Source organism: Hemicordylus capensis, chromosome 1 (genome assembly GCF_027244095.1).
Source record: "Hemicordylus capensis ecotype Gifberg chromosome 1, rHemCap1.1.pri, whole genome shotgun sequence".
Taxonomy (NCBI): Eukaryota; Metazoa; Chordata; class Lepidosauria; order Squamata; family Cordylidae; genus Hemicordylus; species Hemicordylus capensis.
Window position 1 is genome coordinate 374,690,984 of NC_069657.1, and position 23,143 is coordinate 374,714,126.

The 23,143-nt window shown below is 44.0% G+C and overlaps 1 protein-coding gene across 5 annotated transcripts in view; it reads right to left on the reverse strand.

Moving 5' to 3' along the window:
* Positions 1-23,143, reverse strand: part of FRMD1 (FERM domain containing 1) — a 66,728-nt gene that overhangs the window by 20,256 nt on the left and 23,329 nt on the right. For 4 of the 5 annotated variants that reach the window (XM_053296873.1, XM_053296885.1, XM_053296884.1 and 1 more), the window contains 5 exons: positions 16,306-16,396; positions 11,644-11,723; positions 8,835-8,911; positions 5,026-5,212; positions 2,049-2,204 (listed from right to left, as the gene is read on the reverse strand). In XM_053296873.1, coding sequence (XP_053152848.1) covers positions 2,049-2,204; positions 5,026-5,212; positions 8,835-8,911; positions 11,644-11,723; positions 16,306-16,396 — 591 coding nt within the window. Of the gene's footprint in view, positions 1-2,048; positions 2,205-5,025; positions 5,213-8,834; positions 8,912-9,007; positions 9,108-11,643; positions 11,724-16,305; positions 16,397-23,143 lie in introns of those variants that run through there. The other variant, XM_053296906.1, reaches the window with a different exon arrangement.

Sequence of the window (23,143 nt, forward strand, 5' to 3'; positions counted from 1 at the left end):
ACAGGCAGCAGCTTCTTCAAGGTTGCAGGCAGGAATTTCTCTCAGCCCTGTCTTGGAGAAGCCAGGGAGGGAACTTAGAACCTTCTGCTCTTCCCAGAGCTGATCCATCCCCTAAGGGGAATATCTTACAGTGCTCACACTTCTAGTCTCCCATTCATATGCAACCAGGGTGGACCCTGCTTAGCTAAGGGAACAAGTCATGCTTGCTACCACAAGACCAGCTCTCCTCTCCTGTTGAGAGAGAACTGTTGATGGCCTTTCCTTTTAACTTTGAGCAGAAGCCTTTGTTTAGAAACTTGCAAGGTGTGTCACTTATTTCAATATATCAAAAAAGCAAGAATGAGGTTTTCATTATATATAATCAATCAATCAAAAATCAGTTAACAAGCTGATGACTAATTAGGTGAGAGCTCTAGACGCAGCCCATACAAGAAAGGCTTGGGTTTTCTCAGGGTGGATTCACGCAGCTATCTTTGAGCTAGAATCACTAGGAGGTGACTTTTCTCTTCAGTTTTGGGATGGTGAAGAAGTCTTGTGAAAGGGCCCGACAAAAGACTGCCTGATACCATATATTAAAACTCTCTAGCCTTCTCATATTTTTTAGGATGTGGTAGCACATGGACCTGCTTTCACCACAAAAATGAAGTGGGAAAAGCATTTGATATTAACTTCTTCCAATTTTAAAAAACAAACCAAAACAAAAACCAGTCAGAGTTATTGGGCCATTGTTGGCTGTTTGTCGACTTCAGCTTCAACCATTTTTGAATCCTGATTGGGAGCATATATTTTAAAGATTTTCTAGGGAGTCGTTTCTAGGTTATATTGAATTCTGAAATGTTAAAACCATACACAGGAGCATTTATGCTGGTCAATCCAATAGAAAGGGCATTCCAACATGTGCAAAATGTCGTTGTGTGTACCAGCTCTAAACCAGATTATCTACACACTGGAGGAGAGAGACAGTAGAGTACATGCTTTCTATATGAAAGGTCCCAGATTTAGTCCTTGGCATCTCCAGGTAGGAAAAAATTCTTTCTGAAACCCTGGAGAGCCACAGACAATCAATGCATTGTAGATATAATGAGTTAGAGGGACCAATAGTGTAGTTTGCCACAAGCAGGGTCTTCCTACCAACTCCTATGGATAGGGAAAGAGCCTTTTATGCTCACAGACTGCCATCTCCCACTATCCACCTCTCAGCAGAGATGGCAAGAGAAGTCCTGGACATATGGTTGCGTTATGTTGCCTGTAATTCTGGAATTCTAGCTTCCAATGAATGATTGCTACTTGAGCCAAGGCCTTTACTGTAGTATTTTGTATAGCTCATATTAAAGGTGTGCAAAGAACCGTTTTTGGTGGTTCAGTTCAAATTCAAACCAAACTGCTGGTCCATGAACCGGTTTGGTCTAACTGGCCGGCAGTCTGTTCCATTCAATCAAACTGGGTCAAGCCGGTTCGAGGGGCTATGCTTTTAAAGGGAAATCTGATGAGGATTCCCCTTTACAAACAAAGGGGAATCCTGCCTTTAAAAGGTTTCTAAGGGCTGTTGGGGGTGGTGTTGAGAGGACACCTTACCGGAGGGAGTGGCTCCTCTAAACCCTGGTGCTCCTCCCAGCAATGCAGCCCACGTGGCAGCAGCATGGTCCTGACCTCCTAGAGGCCATAAAAGCATTGCTGCCACAGAGGCTGTGCTTCTGGGGGGAACACTGGGGGTTTAGAGGAGCTGCTGCTTCCGGTAAGGTGTCCTCTCACTACCAGCCCCAGCCACCCTTAGAAACCTTTTAAAGGCAGGGTTCCCCTTTGCTTGTAAAATGGGATACTCATCAGATTTTTCTGGAACCGTCCAACTGGTCCATAACAGCCCAGGCCTGGTTGGGTTCAAACTCAGACCGGCTGCCTTATTCCGAGGCTGGTTCGGTTTGAGTTCAAACCGGTTCTGTACACTTCTAGCTCATATAAACCGTTTGCTTCTATTTTTCTCTTTTTTAGAAAATGAAGGACATCTACTTTCAAACATAATATCTGAATTAAAAATCCATCTGTTTAACCTTCTGCAGTCTGTAGAAGTGGACAGGCACATCTTCCAACAAGCACGACTCCTTGACATACTTCAGAATAGCTTCTCTAGTAGACAGGCCTTGTTGTTCTCTGTGCATCTCTGGAGCATGCTTCAGGATATAATCACTGCTTCGCTTTGCAATTATCTGCCACAAGGGAAAGACACACTGTTAGCAGCTTCCCTGGCTACCTTTCAAAAGTCCCACAAGAGAAGACAGCTGGGATTCATTGCATGTGTGTGCACTGCAGTTCAGACAAAGGTAACCTGCCTCTCCTCAAACCCACCCCCCACATTCGAAAGCTCTTTTGATCAACTTTGAATGGCAGAGAGAATAAGTGTTGCTTTAATGTTCATAAAATTAAGAGCCAACTATATAATTTGCCAAGTGAGCACTAGGGACTTTCTAACTGTATTCCTTTTTAATTAAAAAAGGAAGAAAAAGAAACCAACCACTGAGAATCCCAACAACACATGTACAGCAATTTTAAACATGGTTTCCAACTGGGTCCTCAAGCAGGGCTGCAAGATTCAAGAAATGATAGGGAATTTCAGGGGTTGCAGATTCTCCCAACCCAGTGCAGGAATAATACAAACATTCTGTACTACTAAAGAACAAAGAGGAGCACTGCTCCATATTCAATTTATTCTTCAATAAAGAATAATTCTTATTCTTCCATATTCTTTAATACATTTATTCCTCTATTCCCCATCAAAGTGGTGCTAAAAATGACTAAAAAAATAATAATGAGGGCAGGCAAAAATCCACTGTGGACCAGACATTATAGGTCAATACTGCAATACAAACAGATCAATACACACTGAGTTACCACCTCAGAAGGAAAAAGAGCTTCCATGCATTTAACAGTCGTGAGCTCTTTCTGCCACAGTACTTCAGAGTTGAGAAACAGGAAGCTCACAAAGGCAACCAAGTATCATTTAAGGCCAGTTTTCTTGTAAGCAAACTGACCTATGCAAATCAAAAAGGCATAGCAAAATCCCAAATATTCAATTTCTTGCTCTGGTGCTTTTGGAGGGGCAACAGGCAAGCCAAGCAGGTGGCAGAGGTGAGGGATGCCTGGAATGGGTGTCCACGCACAGGGCTGTAGCAGATGTCAGAACTGAAAGTCACCTGGAGAGTTCTCCCTAGGTGAAGGTCAAGGTGAAGGTCTGAAAATGAATACGGTGGTATAGGAAGTATTCCTTCCAGGCTGGGTTTAAAGTATGTGTAAGTATAAATTCAGTCTGGAAGGAATACTTCCAATACCACGATATTCATCTTCACATATTAGCTTGACACAAATAAAGGCTTGCAGTGGCTTAGGTTATATGTCCTCATTCTCCCTTTCCTGCCCATCACTCCGCACTTAAGAGTCATTAAAATCTTGTCTTTGCAAGAGAACAGTATGCCCTTGAAGGGGATATGTTTGCCTGAATAGACTCTATTCCCTTAATTACAGAGCGGCTCCCTCAGGTGGCCTGACAGTGTCTCTAACCAGACTGCACCTCGTTTTGATTATCTTGCTGCTTGGAGGCCTCATCTTTCTTAACTCCATGGCAAATGCCATGGGTCTAGGAACCAGACTACGAAACAGGATTACCCATTTGCTGTTGCACATCTCCACCCCTGGCTGTCATCATTACCCTTGTTTTTCACTCTACACTGCAGCAGTCCTTCGCTATGGAGCTGAACCAGAAGTATTTCGTACATCACTTCACTGCAGTGCCCCAGAGACAGGGAGAGACGCTACCCACTGGATGCCAAGTTCCACCTCCAGCACTACATTATCTACAGGTCTGTATCTGGTTTGGACTTTGCCTTGTTTGCCAGCTTAACAATTTGCCAAGATAAGGCCTTTCCCCCCACTGTAAAGCAGGGGTGACTAACCTGAGGTTTTCCAGCTGTTGTTGGACTACAGTTCCCATCATTCCCAGCTACACTGCAGCTGGGGAAGATGGGGGTTGTAGTCCAATAGCAGTTGGAGAGCCTCAGGTTGGCCAGCTCTGGTATAAACAGTCCCTCCATATCCAGCTGAGAATGGCAATTCAAAGAGTGGGGCCAGGGTGTGCTGGAACTGATGTTGCACTGTGATACTGTGCCAGAAAGAAACTTTGTGAATGTAAGGAGTCTTGACCTGCCCTTCCTCTTTGAAGCCTGCCTCCCTGATGCAACTCTATTCTACGCTCCTTAGATCTTCAAGTAGGTACAAAGTGGATCCCACTGAGGCTCAGACTGCACACAGTAGAGATATTTTAGTGCTGCCCCACCAGGTAGCCCAAGCTTTCCTCCTGGACTATTACCAAGGTAGAAGGGTATGAGTGCTGTGGAGCCCTTCCACTCCAGTTCCGGATCATGTGCACACTCTGGCTGTAGCCCGTGTGTGTATAAAGCCAGGCGGCAAGAGTGCCCAGCAGTAGAGGAATCCCCTAATGCACCATGCTCCTGACACGGTGCATTGTGGGATGCCAGAGGACTTCCTCCTCTTGCTTCTGGATCTGCTGCTCGCTGAGGCTCAGGTCGTGTGCCACAGTGAGCAGCTGAGCCTAATGGGGAGGGTTGATCGCATGCTGGGAGGCAGGCAGGAGCCTGCCTCCTGGCCAACCCTCTCTACTGCGATCATGAGAACAACCTTTATGTCTTACAAACTAGAAGTTGACTGCAGTGAGCTAGTAACAGAGGATGAATTCAGAAAACCTGTTCATAACTCTTCCACATGAAGTCACAGAACTGAGGCAGAAATTGGGGCTGGCATCCAGACTACTGAAGTGTACATGTTGCAATGTTCAGTAGCCAACTGTTACTCCCACTGCCCCTCCCCCATAAAGCATGCTGTGAGTTTGCTGTATGGGCACTTTGTTAGTCTGGTTGTCAGCCCCAGCCTGGTTGTGGGAGTGGAGGGGGAGCTTCATTCAACTTGAAGTGCCTTAAACTCAGGTAGTTTTGTTTCATTTTCATGGTGAAGACTTACCCACTGTGGAAAATAAGCCTGAGGTTCAAAATAGTTCCCGCCATGCAGGTGTTCCTGGTAGTCACCCAAGTCAGCTTGAAGGCCATAAGCAGCTAGAAGGAAGTAGATTTCTTCTTTGTTGGTGCACCGAGACCTCAACACTTGTTCCCTGAGATGACAATAGTAATAGTGTCGTGCTATTTTGTCACTGTGGGATACAGAAAAATGACATTTAGAAAACACACACACAGACACACACTGTAGAGGAAGAGCGAAAGAAAGGGAAGACACATGAGAAAAGTTCCATTTCTAGAGAATTGCCATTCTGAGGAAAAGCTATATGAGACATATATTTTATTACCACTATCAGTCGTTTACAGAATGTTCTAGAAGCTCCTTTCAGACTGGGTCTTGAGGAGGGGGTGGGGGAATGTGAGTATTATTCCTTAGGAGTTTGAATAACTTTACATGAATCAGAGAATCCCAGCTAGCAACCAGCCGATGTTTTCAATTTCTTCAGGTCCAACACAGTGATTTAAGTACAGGGCAACTGATTTTAGTAAAAGTTTTGTACTGGTCTTCCATCTAAGCCCTCTTCAGATGTGCAAAAAAAAAAAAAAAAAAGGAGGGGGAGGGGGCAAGCCTTGCTCATGCGCAAATTAAAATAACGTTGCTGCACTCTCCATGCTTGCAGTGTTGGTCTGTAATAGCAGTTACTTTCATGATCAGAAGGCTGGAGCACCCCAGCCTTCCAATCACAGAGGCAACTGTCATTATGCTTATGGCACTTGTGTTTTCAGACAAATACTGTAAACAGGGAGAGCATGGGAAGGGTGAGGCTTCTTGGTACGTCAGCACCAGGATGGGGCTGTCAGGTGTGTTCTCGGGTTGCTGTAAATAAGTACAACATCTCTTCTCCCTCATGTCCGAAGAGGGCTCTAGTTCCTACTGAATCAATGTCAACACTCCACCTTGAGATAGTTTTAATGAAAGGCAGTACAAAAAAAAAGTAATGATAAATAAAGAGAACAAAATAAACACTGAATCAGATGTCTTACAATATTAGAAAGGCAGATGATATAAATCATCATTCTCTCTCTCCCAACTCCCCCCCATAGAGCACCAAAATGGGCCCTTTTTAATAAAGGAAATTATATTTATCACTTGGGCACTAACTGGTGTTTAGATGACATGCTGACAAGGAAAGCATGTAAGGAAGACAAAGAGGGCATCACAAAACCAAGTTATCCTTCTAGGAATGTGACCAAGAATATATACTTTAAGGAGGCCTCATAATTACATGGTTTTGTTTTCAGCAAGGGCCTTTTGAAGGGAACCAGAAGGACAGATGAAAAATACAGTTAAAGGCACAAAAAGAACAAGAAAAATCCTAGAAGCAAAACAACAACAACAACAACCTGATCCGGCACAGAGCATCTGCGCCCCTAGTTCTCCCTATCTCTCCTCCCCATCTCCAGCCCCCACTTCAGTCCCAGTCTGTTCTCCCCTTCTCAGTCCACTTTCCCTCACCCTCCACTTGCAGTGCTTTCCCTGGCCGGCTGGCCTAGCCAGCTCTTTCTAATTCTCTCTGCCGCCGTTTCCTCCCCCGCCCACCCTGCCTACTCTTGCCACCCCCGCCAGTGCCATCGTTTACCCACCACCGCCGTTATTTCCCTGGCCCACCGGCCAAATGACCACTGCCATTTTCTTCTCCCCACCTGTCCCCATCACTATCCAGCAGCTCCACGAACTCTCACAAGAGTTGCCACGCATGGGACTAGCCATGGGTATGCCTTAGTGAATTATATATAAAGATAATTTTTTTTAATCCACCCTCTATGCAGCACATGAACATGTACACATGTGGTTGGCTTAGCAAACTGGAAACTAGCCTGCAGCAGTGATGCAAATATATTTTGGCAGTTGCTCACATTGAGCTGAACCACCTTTTGTTCAGCATGGAAAGGTAGGATGGTTCTGTTTTGCATGTATCCACACAATATTTCACATGAATATTTTTTGCACATGTTTGAATGCATGTTAAATAAATAAAATTCACACTTTCAGTGTTTACTGCAGGCAAACATGATTGCTACATTGTGGACAATAGAGAAAAGGCGTAGCTAGAGTGTTACCATGCTGAAAAATGTACCCATTCAGAAAAGTGACACCCCTTTTTAGTTCATCATATTAGCCAAAAATAGTGGATAAAAATACCATGCATCGGGCATTACGATTGCCTCCCATTGGGCATTACGATTGTGGATAATGTTACATGGTCCGAAGAGGCTATCGTATCCCTATTATTTCCCTTGCATTATATTTCCTTGCCATTTCTCTGATTCAAAGTGAGAGATTTTCTGTTTTAATTTATCCTCTTATTTCTATTTTGTTGAACTGGGCAGCCCAGCAAATCCACTAAGTGAACTTTATCTCTCCAGAGAGAAAGAGGCATAAGATCAATTTCATCCACAAAAGATAAAGATAGGAAACAGGAAGCAGAAGACCCAGGTTCAAATCCCAACTCAGATATGAAACAATGGACCAGTGTTGGGACCAGTCACTAGGTCTTAGCCCATCCTTTCTCATAGGATTGTTGTGAGGACAATATTGGGGAGAGGGATGCCACCCTGAATTCATTGGAGGAAGGATGAGATAAATCTATAATGGATAAATAGCTGTCTTCTACTTTTCTTGTTGCCCTTCTTAATTTCATGTCTGAAATAGCCCTGGTCGCTTCCAGTATCAGTAAAACACAGGGCCAACCAATAACACAAAACTGCTGTTTTCAAAACTCTGAAGAAGACCAGAAATTCCATGGGAGTAGCTTCTTGCAAATCACAGTAATGCAGTAAAAGGAAAGCTCGTGTTTCTGTACACTGCCCTGTGTCAGAACACTTTTTTTTTTTTTTTTTTAAAGGACAGAAGCCCTGTCCTCTGCAAAATATGGCTGCCCCAAGAAAGCCGTTATCTTGTATCTAAACTGCTAATGGCAGGGAGAAACAGCAGGGACTACCGCACTCCATTAGCAACCTGCAATATTTAAACTTCCTGCATCAGCTAGATAGGCTGCCTGGGGCAGGGGGACATTACAGGAAAATGAACAATTGATGTGGTTCTACTTAAGACTGCAAGGATAGTAACAACAAGGCTTTTTGTTTTACCCTCAGCCTCAAATTAGTTAAAGAGAAATAATAAACCTATAAACCGTATTGAATTAAGAACATATTGAGGCAATTCTCACGATCAGTGGAAAGCGGGCTAAGGTTACCCACTTCCCCCAAAGTGGGTAACCCGCTTAAATACCCCTCCCCTTAGCCCAGGTTAGCAGAGTGAGTGCTCCGCTAACCCAGATTTTCTGATCATGTATTGCCATGGCGCGGCTCCGTGCCGCAGCAACACACGAGGAGACCCCCGTCGGGAGGCTGCAAGCAGCCTCGCAGGCTTGGGGGTCTCTCCCCACTCGTGCAGGGCATCCTGGAACTTCCGGAGACTGTGCGGTCCCTGATCCCCTCAACCCCTGCTGGCTCCATGACAGAGCCGGTAGCCGTGTGGGTGGCCCATCTGGCTGCTCAGGGCTGCAGCCTTGATTGTCTGCGGTGAAAGCAGGCTGAGCCTGCTCTCCCCGCAAACCCCCTTACAGTGGGTCTCACCGATCGTGAAACTCACCTCATTATGTTATTTATGGCACATTGCTTCAGCAAAGTGGATGAACTAATTTAGTGCTGATTCCCCAAGGAATAACTGCTCAGTGGTGGCAAATAGAACAAAAAGAGTAAACACAAGCTATACATACTGTTGATCATCCCAAAAGGGCAAGGCCACTTTACCTTATAACCCGTCCATTTTCTACGTAGTACTGCACTCTAAAGAAAGCAACCAGAGGTGGGCTGAACTTCTCTGTTCCCTTCAAAAGAAAGCCAGGGAAAATGGGATTAGCAATATCCACAACCAAGATAGAGGCCACATTCACATGTAATGCCAGAAAAGTGGGTCCACACACCCCACTTCCCCCATCCATATTCGGCTGTCCAGGAGAGCCGCCTTTCTGCAGTCAGTGAGACTGAAGACAGGCAGGGGAGCTGGCTATGCGGGCTTCCTTCTTTACTGAAGTACCACAGGCTGCCTGGAACCTTGGGTTGCAGCAACAAAACTCATTACAACCTGAGGGTTCCGATAGAAGGGTTCCAGTTCAGAACCCTCGGTTTTGTCACTGCGCCAGTCTCCAGTTCCCTGCATCCGGGCGTAACATCCACAGGCGTAGTCAACTGAGGTTCTGCGTTATGTGCGAATGTAGCCCAAGTCTTACGTCTCTGGGATGGGGCTGTAGCTCAGTGGTAGAGTGTCTGCTTTGCATGCGGAATATCCTAAGCATCTCCAGGTAGGGCAGGGAATGACTCCTGCCTGAAATCTTGCCGAGCCATTGCCAGTCAGTGTAGACAATACTTAATTAGATGGACTAAGGGGCTGACTCAGTGTAAGGCAGCTTCCCATGTCTCCTCCACCATTCAACTTTACGAACAATGGAACAGCCCTGCTAGATCAGGCCCAAGCCCATCTAGTCCAGTATCCTGTTTCACATAGTGGCCTACCAGATGCCGCTGGAAGCCTACAGGCAGGAGTTGAGGGCATGCCCTCTCTCCTGCTGTTACTCCCCTGCAACTGGTACTCAGAGGCATCTTGCCTTTGAGGCTGGAGGTGGCCTATAGCCCTCCAACTAGTAGCCATTGACAGACCTCGCCTCCATGAAGTTATCCAAACCCCCTTTAAAGTCATCCAGATTGTTGGTTGTCACCACATCTTGTGGCAGAGAATTCCACAAGTTGATTATGCATTGTGTGAAAAAGTACCACTGTTTGTTGGTTCTAGATTTCCTGGCAATCAAATTCATGGGATGACCCCTGGTTCTAATGTTATGTGAGAGGGAGAAGAATTTCTCTCTGTCCACTTTCTCCAAACCATGCATGATTTTATAGACCTCTATCATGTCTCCCCACAGGCCCAGGTGCTGTAGCCTTGCCTCATAAGGAAGGTGCTCTAGGCCCCTGATCATCTTGGTTGCCCTCTTCTGCACCTTTTCCAGTTCTACAATGACCTTTTTTAGATATGGTGAACAGAACTGTACGCAGTACCCCAGGTGTGGCTGCACCATGGTTTTGTATAAGGACATTATTATAATAGCAGTTTTATTTTCAGTCCCCTTCCTAATGATCCCTAGCATGTAATTACTCTCAAACATTTTAATACTTCAGTGCATTCAGCTAAACCGCTGCCATTTTGAAGCCACATCATTTATTGGCTTATTCCAATGATAATGATCCACTGAGGTAAACAAGGATTGCAGCATCCTAGTTCTGCAGGTCTCTTGTTTCAGTTGCATCTGCAACTTATGATCCAATGGAATGAACTGATGAACATTTAATGAATGAATTGATGAACATTTAACACAAAGTAATGCCTGCTAACCAGGCAAAGAGACACCTTTTAAAGTGGTTATTCTCTTAAATTTAGCCGTGGGAGAGCAACTGTCTGTATCCAATCCCTGGGTGCTGCTGGTGTGTGTGTGTGTGTGTGTGTGTAGATTGTGAGCCCTTTGGGGACAAGGAATCATCTTATTCTTTTTTCTATATAAACCACTTCAAGATTTATTTATTTTTGCTGGAAAGCAGCATATAAATATTCTGAAGAAGAAGAAGGAGACCCCTACATAATTCACGCAAGTTTCATATAGTTAAAGGACTAACTTAGGACTTAACTTGTCACTAAATTTTTGCCACCATGGTGGAAAGCATAAACATTGGTTACCAGAAGACCCACTGGTGCTCTCTTTTGCTGCCCCTCCCCCTTCAGTGGGATCACCTAGTAAGTCGGAGGCAAAACACTTGGGCTAACTAGGATACGGCAGCGCCAGCAGTGGAAGGGGAGGAAGGGAAAATGAGGAAGAGGGGGATGATGGTGGGCAAGTGTGCCCAAGGGAGTTTTCTCATCTAGGGTTTTAAAAATCTGGCACAACTGGCCACTTCACTCTTGATGTATTTGCAATGGCAAAACCTTGCAAATATGGTTTTGCCATTGTAAATGGCAAGATGGACTGAAACAAAACATTGGCTCAGGAGGAGGCTAAGAAAACCTTGGCTCACTTTCCAACAAAAGTCACAGACTTTTTGGAGGGACCATTGTTCAGTGGCAGAGCACATGCTTTGCACACAGATGGTCTCACAGACAATAACTGGCACCTCCAGGAAGCCACTGGCTGTCATACTGAGGAAAATGACTACTTGCTCAAAGTAGTCCCCCTGAAATTAAAATGACGAGTTAGGATATGTCTAACTGGTCCTTTTAATTTCAATGGGACTATTTTGAGCAATTTTCCTCAGAACGTCAGCCAATGAATCCAGGAGTCAGTGTAGAGTAGACTATACTGACCTAGATGGACCAACAGTTGGATTTAGCATAAAGCAGATTTCTATGGTGCCCAACAAGACTCTCAGGCCTCCAAAACAGCAGCAGGAGGCAAAAACATGCAGGCCACAAAACTGATATTAATATGGATCTTAGTGACAGTTCCTATTGGGAGACTTTTCAGCATACAAGACCGTTAAAAATTACTGTCCACACATGTAGACTGGCTTGACTTACTTTGTTTGCCTCTTTCTTCCATTCCTTCAGGAAGTATTTACAAAGCTTCTGCTCCAGGTCAATAAATACATATTCATTGTCTGAAAGGGAAAAAGAAATGGTAGGAAATGGAGGACTTCCAGGACAAACAGTGACATTTTCAGCACATGGAAGAATTGTGTGTGGAAGGAGGTTCCTGCAAGGATACTTTCTTGCCTCCTCCTCCCCATAGCATCTCCCTGGGCACCCTCAAAAGCCTCTCCCGGGGCTCAGCAGACCCTCAGGGGGGACCTTGTATGTGCAGCTCCCAATATCAAATGTTGACATAAAGCTGTAAGTGCAGCAGCTGACATCTAGATTGACGACACATGCACAGAACAGTTTCATGAGTGCAATGGGGGAGGGGAATTCTCGCCAATTGCTCCCATTCCCTCTGTTGCCCTAGATGCCCTCAAAAATATGCTCTTGAGGGGCAAAATGTATCTCTGAAACCCTCAAGGACATATTTTCAGGAGGGGGGGAATGGGAAATCAGCAAAAATCACCCTCCCCATAAAATTTGTTCTGTGCATGTAGGGTTAATCTGGATAACAATTGCAGGGGAGTAACAGCAGGAGAGAGGGCATGCCCTCAACCCCTGAACGTAGGCTTCCAGCGGCATCTGGTGGGCCACTGTGTGAAACAGGATGCTGGTCTAGATGGGCCTTTGGCCTGATCCAGCAGGGCTGTTCTTATGGATGTTGGCCAGCATGTAGCCAAGTTGAAGTCAATTTATTTTTCCAAACCAGAGTAACACAGGACTCTTTCTAGTAGAAAGGTCAACAAAATGAGATGTGTGTATTGTAGGGAGACGGAGCACAGCTCCAACTTATAATTTCCAAGCTGTTAATTTGGGTTTTCAAAACCACATCTATATATGGGCAAGACAAGGAGTGAGTGCCACACTAGCTATCTCTTTACATTTTGCAGATTGCAAAATGCAGGGTGGATAGCAGGGGGGGAAGGGGGGGATCCAGATCAGGATTTGATTAGACTGAAACAGAAGAGAAGGAGACACTGGGCTTAACCCAGCAAGACCACAGATCCCCTGTGAATGGATCTTCAGTCTCTTTAAATGTAAGCAAACAGTATCCAAGGGTGGTGGGCAAACCAGCCAACCACCACAAGCTGAAAACAGGGTTAATCCTTTACATTGTCTTATCAATGAAAATTGCCCTGCTCTGAAATTTCTTTTTGAGCCATTTGAGAACATGTACATGGTTATGATTCACTAACCTTCAAAGCAGGGCTGCACAACTTCAGCCTTCTAGTTCTTGTTGGACTACAACTCCCATCATCCTCAACCACAGTAGCCAAAGATCAGGGATGATGGGAGGTGTCCAACAACAACTGGATGACCAAAGTTGTGCAGCCAGGATTTAAAGTGCTGGGAAATCTAATCACACAACCCATTTATTGATTGATATCCCACTGGCTCAGAGAGGCTTACAGTGTTTCGGGTCCATCTAGATCACTACTTAGTATATTCCTATCTGGGGCCAGATCCAGCCCCTATGTTGTGCAGGTCTGGTCTACACTGACTGGCAGTGGCTCTCCAGAGTTTCAGATGGGGGCCTTCCCTACTCTGCCTGGAGTTACCAGTTGAATCTGGGACCTTCGGCATGCAAATCATGTGCTCTACCCATTGAGCTACAGCTCCTCCCCTGAGCATTCGTTTCTCTGTAGTTGCACTTTATTAAAAGGGAGCTTACTCCCAAGTAAAGTCAGCACTGGGGCCCTTGCAAACACACTCCCTCAGCAGAAAAGAGCATGCAAGTGGCCTGTATTAAGATGCAAACTCTCCTTCAGTGCAATCAGCACGAGTATATTTTAAAGCTTTCTGCATAAATTTTTAGCAACGTTTGTAAAATTTCCAGAGTATCTGTACCCTAAGAAGGACACAGTTGCATGACTGCATGGGAAGAGGCCAAAAAAACCCAAACAAAACTACTAACTACAGAAGCCAAGTATTATTTGAATACGGAGCACAGCCTACGTGACTCTTTAAGCTACTTTAGAATTTCATAAACAGTGAGTGATCTCCCTGCCTTCCTCTGCCAAGAGCCCTCCTTTTTCAGCTCTGCCCCCCGCCCCCAAAGCCTGCAGTTGCGGCCATCCTCCCTTCTGTCCAGGAATGCAGCATTACATTCCTGCTTTAATGAGGTTAATATTATCAAAATGCCAACCTGCAGTGTAATCCTCAAGCTACAAAAACAAAGCCCACCCCTGCCTTCTCACATATGAGTGAGTGTGGGTGTGTTTTTTTAAGTGGATTAAAGATGAAGCTTACAGATACTTGTCATGTGTTCGAATTGCCTTTAAAAAAATGTAACCTTGCGATTAAATGAAATCTGACCACAAATTCAATTGGATTAAAGGAGAGTCGGGGTGGGGGGGAAATATGACTTAGGCACGCAATTTTGCAGGTTTAAGTGTCATTTGCAAGACATACCAACGCAAGGGCAGAGTTATAACATTGCTGACTTCTGCTAAGGCACATGGGCTTAATCTGGGCCAAGGTTCAGCCTATTCAGTGCCGATGCTCAGCTCTAGAAATGACAAAAATGGTGCTGCGGAATATGCTGAGTGCATTTTCTGCTGTAGTGTGTAAACACAAGAGGATACCACATACCTGAGAGCTATAGAAACATAAAAAGCTGCCTGATACAGAGCCAGACCATTGACCGATTTTGTTCAGTCTACACTGACTGGCAGTGGCTCTCCATGTTTTCAGGCAGGCGTCTTTCTCAACCCTACCTGGAGATGCCAGGAATGGAACCTGGGACCTTCTGCATGCAGAGCAGATTTTATTTATTTTTATTATTTATTTAACATATTTATCTACCCCCCAAAACGCAAGTCTCGATGCCACTGAGCTACAGCCCCACAAATGAAATATTGTGATGCACTGATAAGCCCTGTGCAGAAATGAATGTGTGTTGTGGGCAGAGAATCTTGACCGTGCCTACTGGTCTTTCCTCCCACCCTATTTGAATGGGTGCCTTTATCTGTATACTCAAACGTAGGCTATTTGTGATCCATACCCTTCATTTTCGCAGGGTACAGATCACACATAAGGAGCCCATATACATTTGAGTGTGCTCATCTAGGCCCCTGTGCTAATGAAACCTAAAAAATGTGAAGGAGCATGGTTAGTGGACTTGATCCCTTCTCTCATTTTTATAGTGAATGACTTTCTGCACAGGGCTATAGTGTTCTTGCGAATGCTAATCATCTTGGGATAAAACAAAATGAAACCATGGTCATTATCTTGGGTATAAAGAGATGGATGGATACATTTCAGAAAAGCTCGATAGACAGAATAGCACAGGAAAACTTCACACACTCCAATTTTTTAGGTGCATACTTAGGGAATTTTAAATACACATAAAAACATAATGTGTGAATGCAACAAACAACGGGCTTGTTCTCACGATTACTGCGAAGTCCAGTCATCATTGTTAAATCCCAGATCACCAAGCAGTGTGCACTCCTGCACAGTGTGCTGTGTAGGGTGCAAAAACCGGTTTCCGATCCCCAGTTGGCAGCATGCCAATCCAGCATGTAACTGGGATCATTAATCTGAGATTTGAATTCTATTGGCTGATTCCAGTTAAATGTCAGCTGGTGTGGCACCAACTAGGGATTGGGGTTTGTTTGGGTTTTTCTGAATGTTTGGGGGATTTAACATTTACCAGACACTGCAGTAACTACGAAGAGAAGCCCAATGTATTGTGCACATACACCTGTGAGGGAACTGTGATTGGCTGAAACTCTCCACTGGGCACACAGTTTAGTAACAAACTTTTTTTTGCCAATGTGTAATGTGTGAAATGCCTTAAGCAAGGGCAAAGAGCTAAAGTATTTTGGGAATCCTTGTGTCTATAAGCAGGGGTTGTTGATCAACAAACATCCAGAAATCTCCAGACTTGTTTATTCCCAAACCTCTGGGAAAGCAATGCCACCGTATAATACATGTAAAGGAAACCTTGTCAGGACAAATGTCAACAATAGCCTCCCTAGTTTTAACCTCCCTTTAGACTCTGGCAGAGCTGGCCAACAAAAAACACTAGCTATTTTCTCCAGTAGCTTTTTTGTGCCCTGAGGGAATCCATTTGTGGGTCAAATCATCCACTGGTGCTCGCTGGGTATTCAGGGGACATGGATTAGATAGAGGAAAGCTCTGACGTATTGGTATAATTCTTAAGCCCTCTCAGGAGACCATTTAATATATACAAATTCTTCTGAATTTTAGTAACACACAACATTATTTACAAGTTATGCCTTTGAAAGGAATGGAATATATCCACACCCACAGTTTTAAAATGTGCTTGTAAATATTCTTTCTTGTTGCACAACTAATGTTTTATAGTTTTTTCTAGTGGTGCAAAAAAGAAAAGAAAAGAAATAGAGTTGGCAAACAGAATAGCTGTGGGGGGGGGGAGAGAATAAACTTAAAAGCACACTCCTCTTCCTTTTCTAATAGGTCTGTTCACAGGCCAATGATCAAAGGACTTTGACATGTCTTTTAATGATGTCCATAACTAGTGACCGTATTACACTGAGGTGCTCTCCCAGACACAGACACAAATCCAAGGCTATGGAGATCTGCCAAATAATTTCTCTCCACACAGTTTTTGCTTACTTTTTACAACACTGATACCAAAGAAGTGAGGCTCTTTAATGTTTAGTGAGTCGCAAACTTGCTCCAAGAGTTCTTGTCCAGTAGCTTTTACCTACAAAAAGGTAAAACATAAACAGTTAGTCTAGAATTTAAATAGCATATGACAGTTTTTCCTGGTCTGAGATTATCAGGGGGCATCTGGACATTCAGATCAGAAAAAACTAAGAGAAGCAAAGTCCATCTCTGAACAAACATTGTAGTGGAGGATTCGGGTTGCCTCATGGCTGAGTGCTCCATTGCATCATAGCATCAGATAGCCTGAAGCAAAGACACTGCTGAAAAGCAAGTTCACAGCTTATTGGGAGCAATTATAACTGGATTCTGGAGCAATGTCTATTGTTCACATGCCCTACTGCTCAAAAATCAATGGGCTTAAGCAAGCTTAACCCTGGAGCCAATGCTGTGGTGTTGAACTGTTCTTTGCTTTCCCAATCACCGTATACTCAGGTAAAACGGGACTACGTTGCTTCGGCATCTTTCATGCTGCTTTGTACTGGAAGAAGCAGGTAGTGCGATATAGAGGATAGTGTAGTAAATCTGGACATTGGAGATCCAGGTGCAAATTTGCTCAGTCATGCAGACTCGGGCATGCCACAGTCTCTGTATAACCTAGCTAGAGCGTTGCTTGGAAGATAAATGTGGTTAAGAACTGTAAAGCACATTGTAAATTAGGAAGAGTTACAGAAAATCGTTAAGCACAAGTAATATAAGCCCTATTCATGTGTTATTTTCACTGCATGAATAATCTACGTACAGTATATGGAAGTATAGATCTGCATGCATGTACTCACACATTGTGTTTAATGCAAGCACATGTCTGTTGTTGTTGTTATTATTATTATTAATTTGATTTCTATACCACCCTTCCAAAAATTGCTCAAGGCGGTTTACACAGAGAAATAAATAAATAAGATGAATCCCTGTCCCCAAAGGGCTCACAGTCTAAAAGAAACACAAGACAGACACCAGCAACAGTCACTGGAGGTACTGTGCTGGGGGTGGAGAGGGCCAGTTACTCTCCCCCTGCTAAATAAAGAGAATCACCACATTAAAAGGTGCCTCTTTGCCAAGTTAGCAGGAGTTCTGCTAACTTGCTAACTAAATCTGCCTTTGAGGAAGATTTCACAAACTGCTAACTAAATCTGCCTTTGAGGAAGACTGTAGCCACCTCATTTTCAAAATGAATGCATGTACAGTCATTCACACAAAATCATGCACATGTGTACAGACCAATGGAATGTCTGAATAAGGCTATATAGCCAGTACAATGTGGCACAGCTTTGTATCTTTCATACTGCCTTACATGTAAGTACCTCAGAATCTATGCAGCATTTTCCTGATAGTTTGTACAGGACTGAATGCAGAGCCTACCCAAGTCTCTAAACATTCCTCTCTGGCAGAGAAAGAATGCCCACATCATACTTCAGTTCTTCTTTTAAGAGAGGCCACTCTGGATGTCATATTTTGAGAAAGACTGTTCTAACTGCAAATCAGCCTTTTGGATATCGACCCTTTCTAGAGTCAAGATGCTATACAAACCAATTCAAGAACAGAATGAAATAGAGAGACATTTGATACGGAGATAGAGGGAGAGAAGAGCCTTGGACAACTGTTGGAAGATGCCATATGCTAGTGTAGTGCAGGTAATGCATACAAAAGTATACAGATTGGATGTGCAAAGGGATGAAAACCTACCTGGATCTAAACTTCACTGTAGTACAAACTCAGTGGAACACAGTTCCAAAGAATTTCTTGCAGCAGTAAGGAAGGCAATGGAAAATTCTTGCATAAGTCTCTTGCTCAGATCAGTCCTTTAGCTTATTGAAGCCTAGTCAGTAACCTCCTTTGCTGGAATGCTTCAGGGATTAATTAGGATTTGCATAACACTCAAATTAATGCAAAGTGTGATGCAAGTCTCATTTGATTATTACCAGAGTAGAGGTGGAAGAGGAACAGAACTTGGGTCTAGAAAGCACCTGAAAGGCACTCTCTCTATATGTTGGGCTATGGTGCTTTCTCTGTAATGCATGTTGATTCTGTTAATTTTTATGAGGAAGCAAACCATGCACAAAGTATTTTAATCCTTCTGGAGAAACCAAACCAATATATTCTGTAGGAAGAGGTATAGAGGGGTTGAAGCAGATAAGAACACTTCTTATTGTAAGCAAAGTTTCTAAGGTCACATTTTATATAATATGTACACGGAAATAATCTCCCAAATCTAAACTGCCTTGTCCTATTTGCTGGCAGGATCTACAGAAAAAAGATCTATGGGGACAGAGATAACTGCCTCCGTAGTTCTTTGATTGAGGGTCTCAGTATTGTTATAATACCAATAACCATTGCCCAGGCACAAAATGGCTGCCACATGGAGGAGGCTTTAAACTGCTTCCTGTAGCGGCTGCCTTCATACAGGATATTGTGAGCAGCAGCTCACAGCAGAGAGGGAGGGATTTTCACTATACTATGGACACTGCCCTAAGAAATGAACATAAAAGGAAAACCCCTGAATACCATGACCACTGGAACAATAAACAGCCTGGAGGCCATAGACAGACATGAAGAGCAGTTTAAGAGTGGTTCCCTCTAAGAGCCCATTTTGCCTCGATAGAGATTACAAAAGCTCAGGTGTTCTAACACCATGCCCCACACAATCGGGCTGTAGCTCAGTGGTAAAGCATCTGCTTTACATGCAGAAAGTCCCAAATGCAATCCCTAGCATCTCTAGGTATCCCACCTGAAACCCTGGAAAGCTGTTGCCAGTGAGTGTAGACAGTACCGAGCTAGATGGTACAAAGGTCTGACTCAGCGTAAGGCAGCCTCCTATGCGCCTGTATTTCAAGTGCTGGGCTTGTGGAGTGCATGCTAAATCCATTCCCAGAATCCATGTTGTTGTTATTCTACATAGAAATAATCAATGCACCTGGTGCTCTCTACCAAGAGCAGAAGATGGCAGAGAGAGGCAACGCACCTTTCCCCAAGAAAGTTCTAATCTAAACTTACTAGAAGAAAACAGCAAGGCGGGGAATGGGAGCGGGTTTCAAGACAACAAAAGGAGGGAAGGGGGTGAGAAGCAAAAGTAGTAAGGGTAAGAAGTGTCCCATTAGGATTCTCTTCCCCCTGTGAAGGGACTGCAAAAAATACCAGGGGTGAGAAAAACACAATCATGTGAATCTCCTTTAAGAGTTGGCTTTAAAGGGCATGAAGAAATGGAATGCCACTAAGATCTCCTCCCCCCCGCCCGCCCGCCCTCCTTAGCTACTGCACTGCTTTTTCTGAAGTCCCTTTGAAGGGCCATGTTATTGAAAAACAGAGTCAGAGAACATCTCGTGGCCCCTTTGATTGCTTACTTTGAATGTGGACAGCTCTAGGCATTTCTCTCCAGAGGCTGCTTTAAAGTGCTCTGCAACTTTATACCTGTCAAGAGCAACAGGCCTTTTAATAAGCTTTCCCTCCTTTTATTTTCTTCTTTTAATCTATTTATTTTGTTGCAATGCCTGTTTTATTGGCAAAACAGATGGAGAGGAAACAAGCAAGTCTGTGCAGGAGTACAAGTAACAGGCTGACTCAAAATGTTCATTTTCAGAGGGGAAAGCTCCTCTAACAGGTGCAGGTTGCATTTTTTTTAAAAAAATCTAATGTGCTTTATACAAATCTGTCATCAGTGACAAGAGTTTCCCTCACTGATGCACAAATGTTTTCAAAAGCATAGGAAAACTGCTTTTGAAAACTGTAAGAGAACAAAGAAACCAATACTATACTATATTAAAAGTATATTTAAATGTATTTAGTGCACAAGGACCACTAAAGTCAGAGATAAACACCATCCTGTACTTGAATGCTTCTATTATGTTTTATCATCCATATTTCTATATGTTTTTATTTAAAGGATGGCTGCATGATATAACGCCCTGGTTGAGAACTGGAACAACTTGCTCACCAGGGCAGTAAACACGATTGCGCCTAAGCGTCCCCTCCAACCTGCTTCAAAATTGGCCCCTTGGTATACGGAAGATCTACGGGGGCTGAAGCGGCAAGGTAGGCGACTGGAGCGCAAGTGGAGAAAAACTCGACTCGAATCCGATAGATTACGACATGGAGCACATTTAAAGATCTATGCTCAGGCGATACGTGCGGCAAAGAAGCGGTTCTTTTCTGCCCGTATTGCCTCTGCGAGTTCACGTCCGGTGGAGTTGTTCAGGGTTGTCAGGGGACTAGTATCTGCTCCCTCGAACCAGAATTTGGAGACATCAGAATTTGGAGGCATCAGTTACAGTGGTGTGTTTAACGAATTTTTCGCAGACAAAATCTCTCGGAGTCGGGCCGACCTAGATGGAGACTCCACAATTAATTTGATGTCTGAACTGGAGGTGTCCGACAACTCCTCTTATATGATTCGGCTGGATCAATTTCAGTTTGTGACTCCTGATGATGTGGACAAGCTGCTTGGAGCGGTGAGGCCTACCACTTGTCCTCTTGATTCTTGTCCAACATGGCTTGTTCTATCTAGCAGGGAGGCTGTTGTAGGCAGCCTGGTAGAAATCATAAATGCTTCTCTGAGGGAGGGCAGGATGCCTCCTTGTCTTAAGGAGGCAATTATTAGACCTCTTCTAAAGAAGCCTGCGTTAGATCCCTCAGAGCTAAGCAATTATAGGCCAGTTTCCAATCTCCCATGGCTGGGCAAGGTAATTGAGAGGGTGGTGGTCTCTCAGCTCCAGGCAGTCTTGGAGGAAACTGATTATCTAGACCCATTTCAAACTGGTTTTCGGGCGGGCTATGGGGTGGAGACTGCCTTGGTCGGCCTGATGGATGATCTCCAATTGGCAATGGACAGAGGAAGTGTGACTCTGTTGGTCCTCTTGGATCTCTCAGCGGCTTTCGATACTATCAACCATAGTATCCTTCTGGAACGTCTGAGGGGGTTGGGGGTGGGAGGCACTGTTTTACAGTGGTTCCGCTCCTACCTCTCGGACAGATTCCAGTTGGTGTCGATTGGAGATAGTTGCTCTTCAAAATCTAAGCTTAAGTATGGTGTTCCTCAAGGCTCCATACTTTCTCCAATGCTTTTTAACATCTACATGGAACCGCTGGGAGAGATCATCAGGGGATTTGGAGCTGGGTATGCTGATGACACCCAGATCTATTTCTCAATGTCAACTTCTTCAGGAGTTGGCATATCCTCCCTAAATGCCTGCCTGGAAGCAGTAATGGGCTGGATGAGGGAGAATAAACTGAAGCTGAATCCAGATAAGACGGAGGTACTTATTGTGCGGGGTTGGAACTCTAGAGACGATTTTGATCTGCCTGTTCTAGACGGGGTCACACTTCCCCAAAAGGAACAGGTTCGCAGTCTGGGAGTACTTCTGGATCAATGTCTCTCCTTGGTTTCTCAGGTTGAGGCGGTGGCCAGGGGTGCCTTCTATCAGCTTCGGCTGATACGCCAGCTGCACCCGTTTCTTGAGATCAGTGACCTCAAAACAGTGGTACATTTGTTGGTAACCTCCAGACTGGACTTCTGTAATGCGCTCTACGTGGGGCTGCCTTTGTACGTAGTCCAGAAACTTCAGTTGGTTCAGAATGTGGCAGCCAGGTTGGTCTCTGGGTCATCTCGGAGAGACCACATTACTCCTATACTGACGGAACTACAGTGGCTGCCAGTAGGTTTCTGGGCAAAATACAAAGTGCTAGTTATAACTTATAAAGCCCTAAACGGCTTAGGCCCTGGGTATTTAAGAGAGTGTCTTCTTCGCTATGAGCCCCACCGGCCGCTTAGGTCACTTGAGGAGGTCTGTCTCCAGTTGCTACCAACTCGTTTGGTGACTACACAGAGACGGACCTTCTCGGCTGCTGCCCCGAGATTGTGGAATGCGCTCCCTGCTGAGATACGATCCTCCCCATCTTTGGCAATTTTCAGAAAACACCTGAAAACACATCTCTTCAGCCAGGCTTTCTCAGCTTTTTAAAACTTGTTTTTAAATTGTTCTGATTGTTTAATTGTTGTTTTAGGATGTTTTTAATTGTTAATCATTGTTTTATGCTTTATAATTTTTGTTTTAATTATTAATTGATTTTAATGGTGTTTTAATGTAAACTGCCCTGAGCCTTTTGGAAGGCTGAACCAACTGAACAAAAAGTTTTAATAAAAAATAAAAAATAAAATAACAAAAAATCCCCCAAATCCTGTGTTGGAAAATCAGCACAGCAGGGAACCACCTAATGGCGCTGCGTGGAAATGCTTGACTAATAAGCAGAAGGTTGCTGGTTCGAATCCCTGCTGGTATTATATTGGGCAGCAGCGATATAGGAAGATACTGAAAGGCATCCTCTCATACTGTGTGGGAGAAGGCAATGGTAAACCCCTCCTGTATTCTACCAAAAGAAAACCACAGGGCTCTGTGGATGCCAGGAGTCGAAATCAACTTGAAAGCACACTTTACCGTTAAGATACCAAGAACAGAAAATAGAAGTAAAATTACTTGGCAAGGTTCAAAGAATGATGCATATCTCAAGTTTACTGTGATGCAATTAGAATTTCATTTTCAAATGCATTACAACCATTAGAGACACTGAAAAGGGGTTTTAGAAAAAGAGCCAATACTCAAATACAATACAAGTTACCATATTCAGGAAGACAGATATATCAACCAGTCCAGTCCTCTTTTTCTGGGGGCTAGTTGGTTGGGAGGCCAATATCAATTATGTTAAATTGGTTTACAGACTTTGGAGCAGAGAACCTTTCTGTCAAAAATATGAAACTTTTAAAGTCAGGACAGGTTATATATTTAACATATTAAATTTA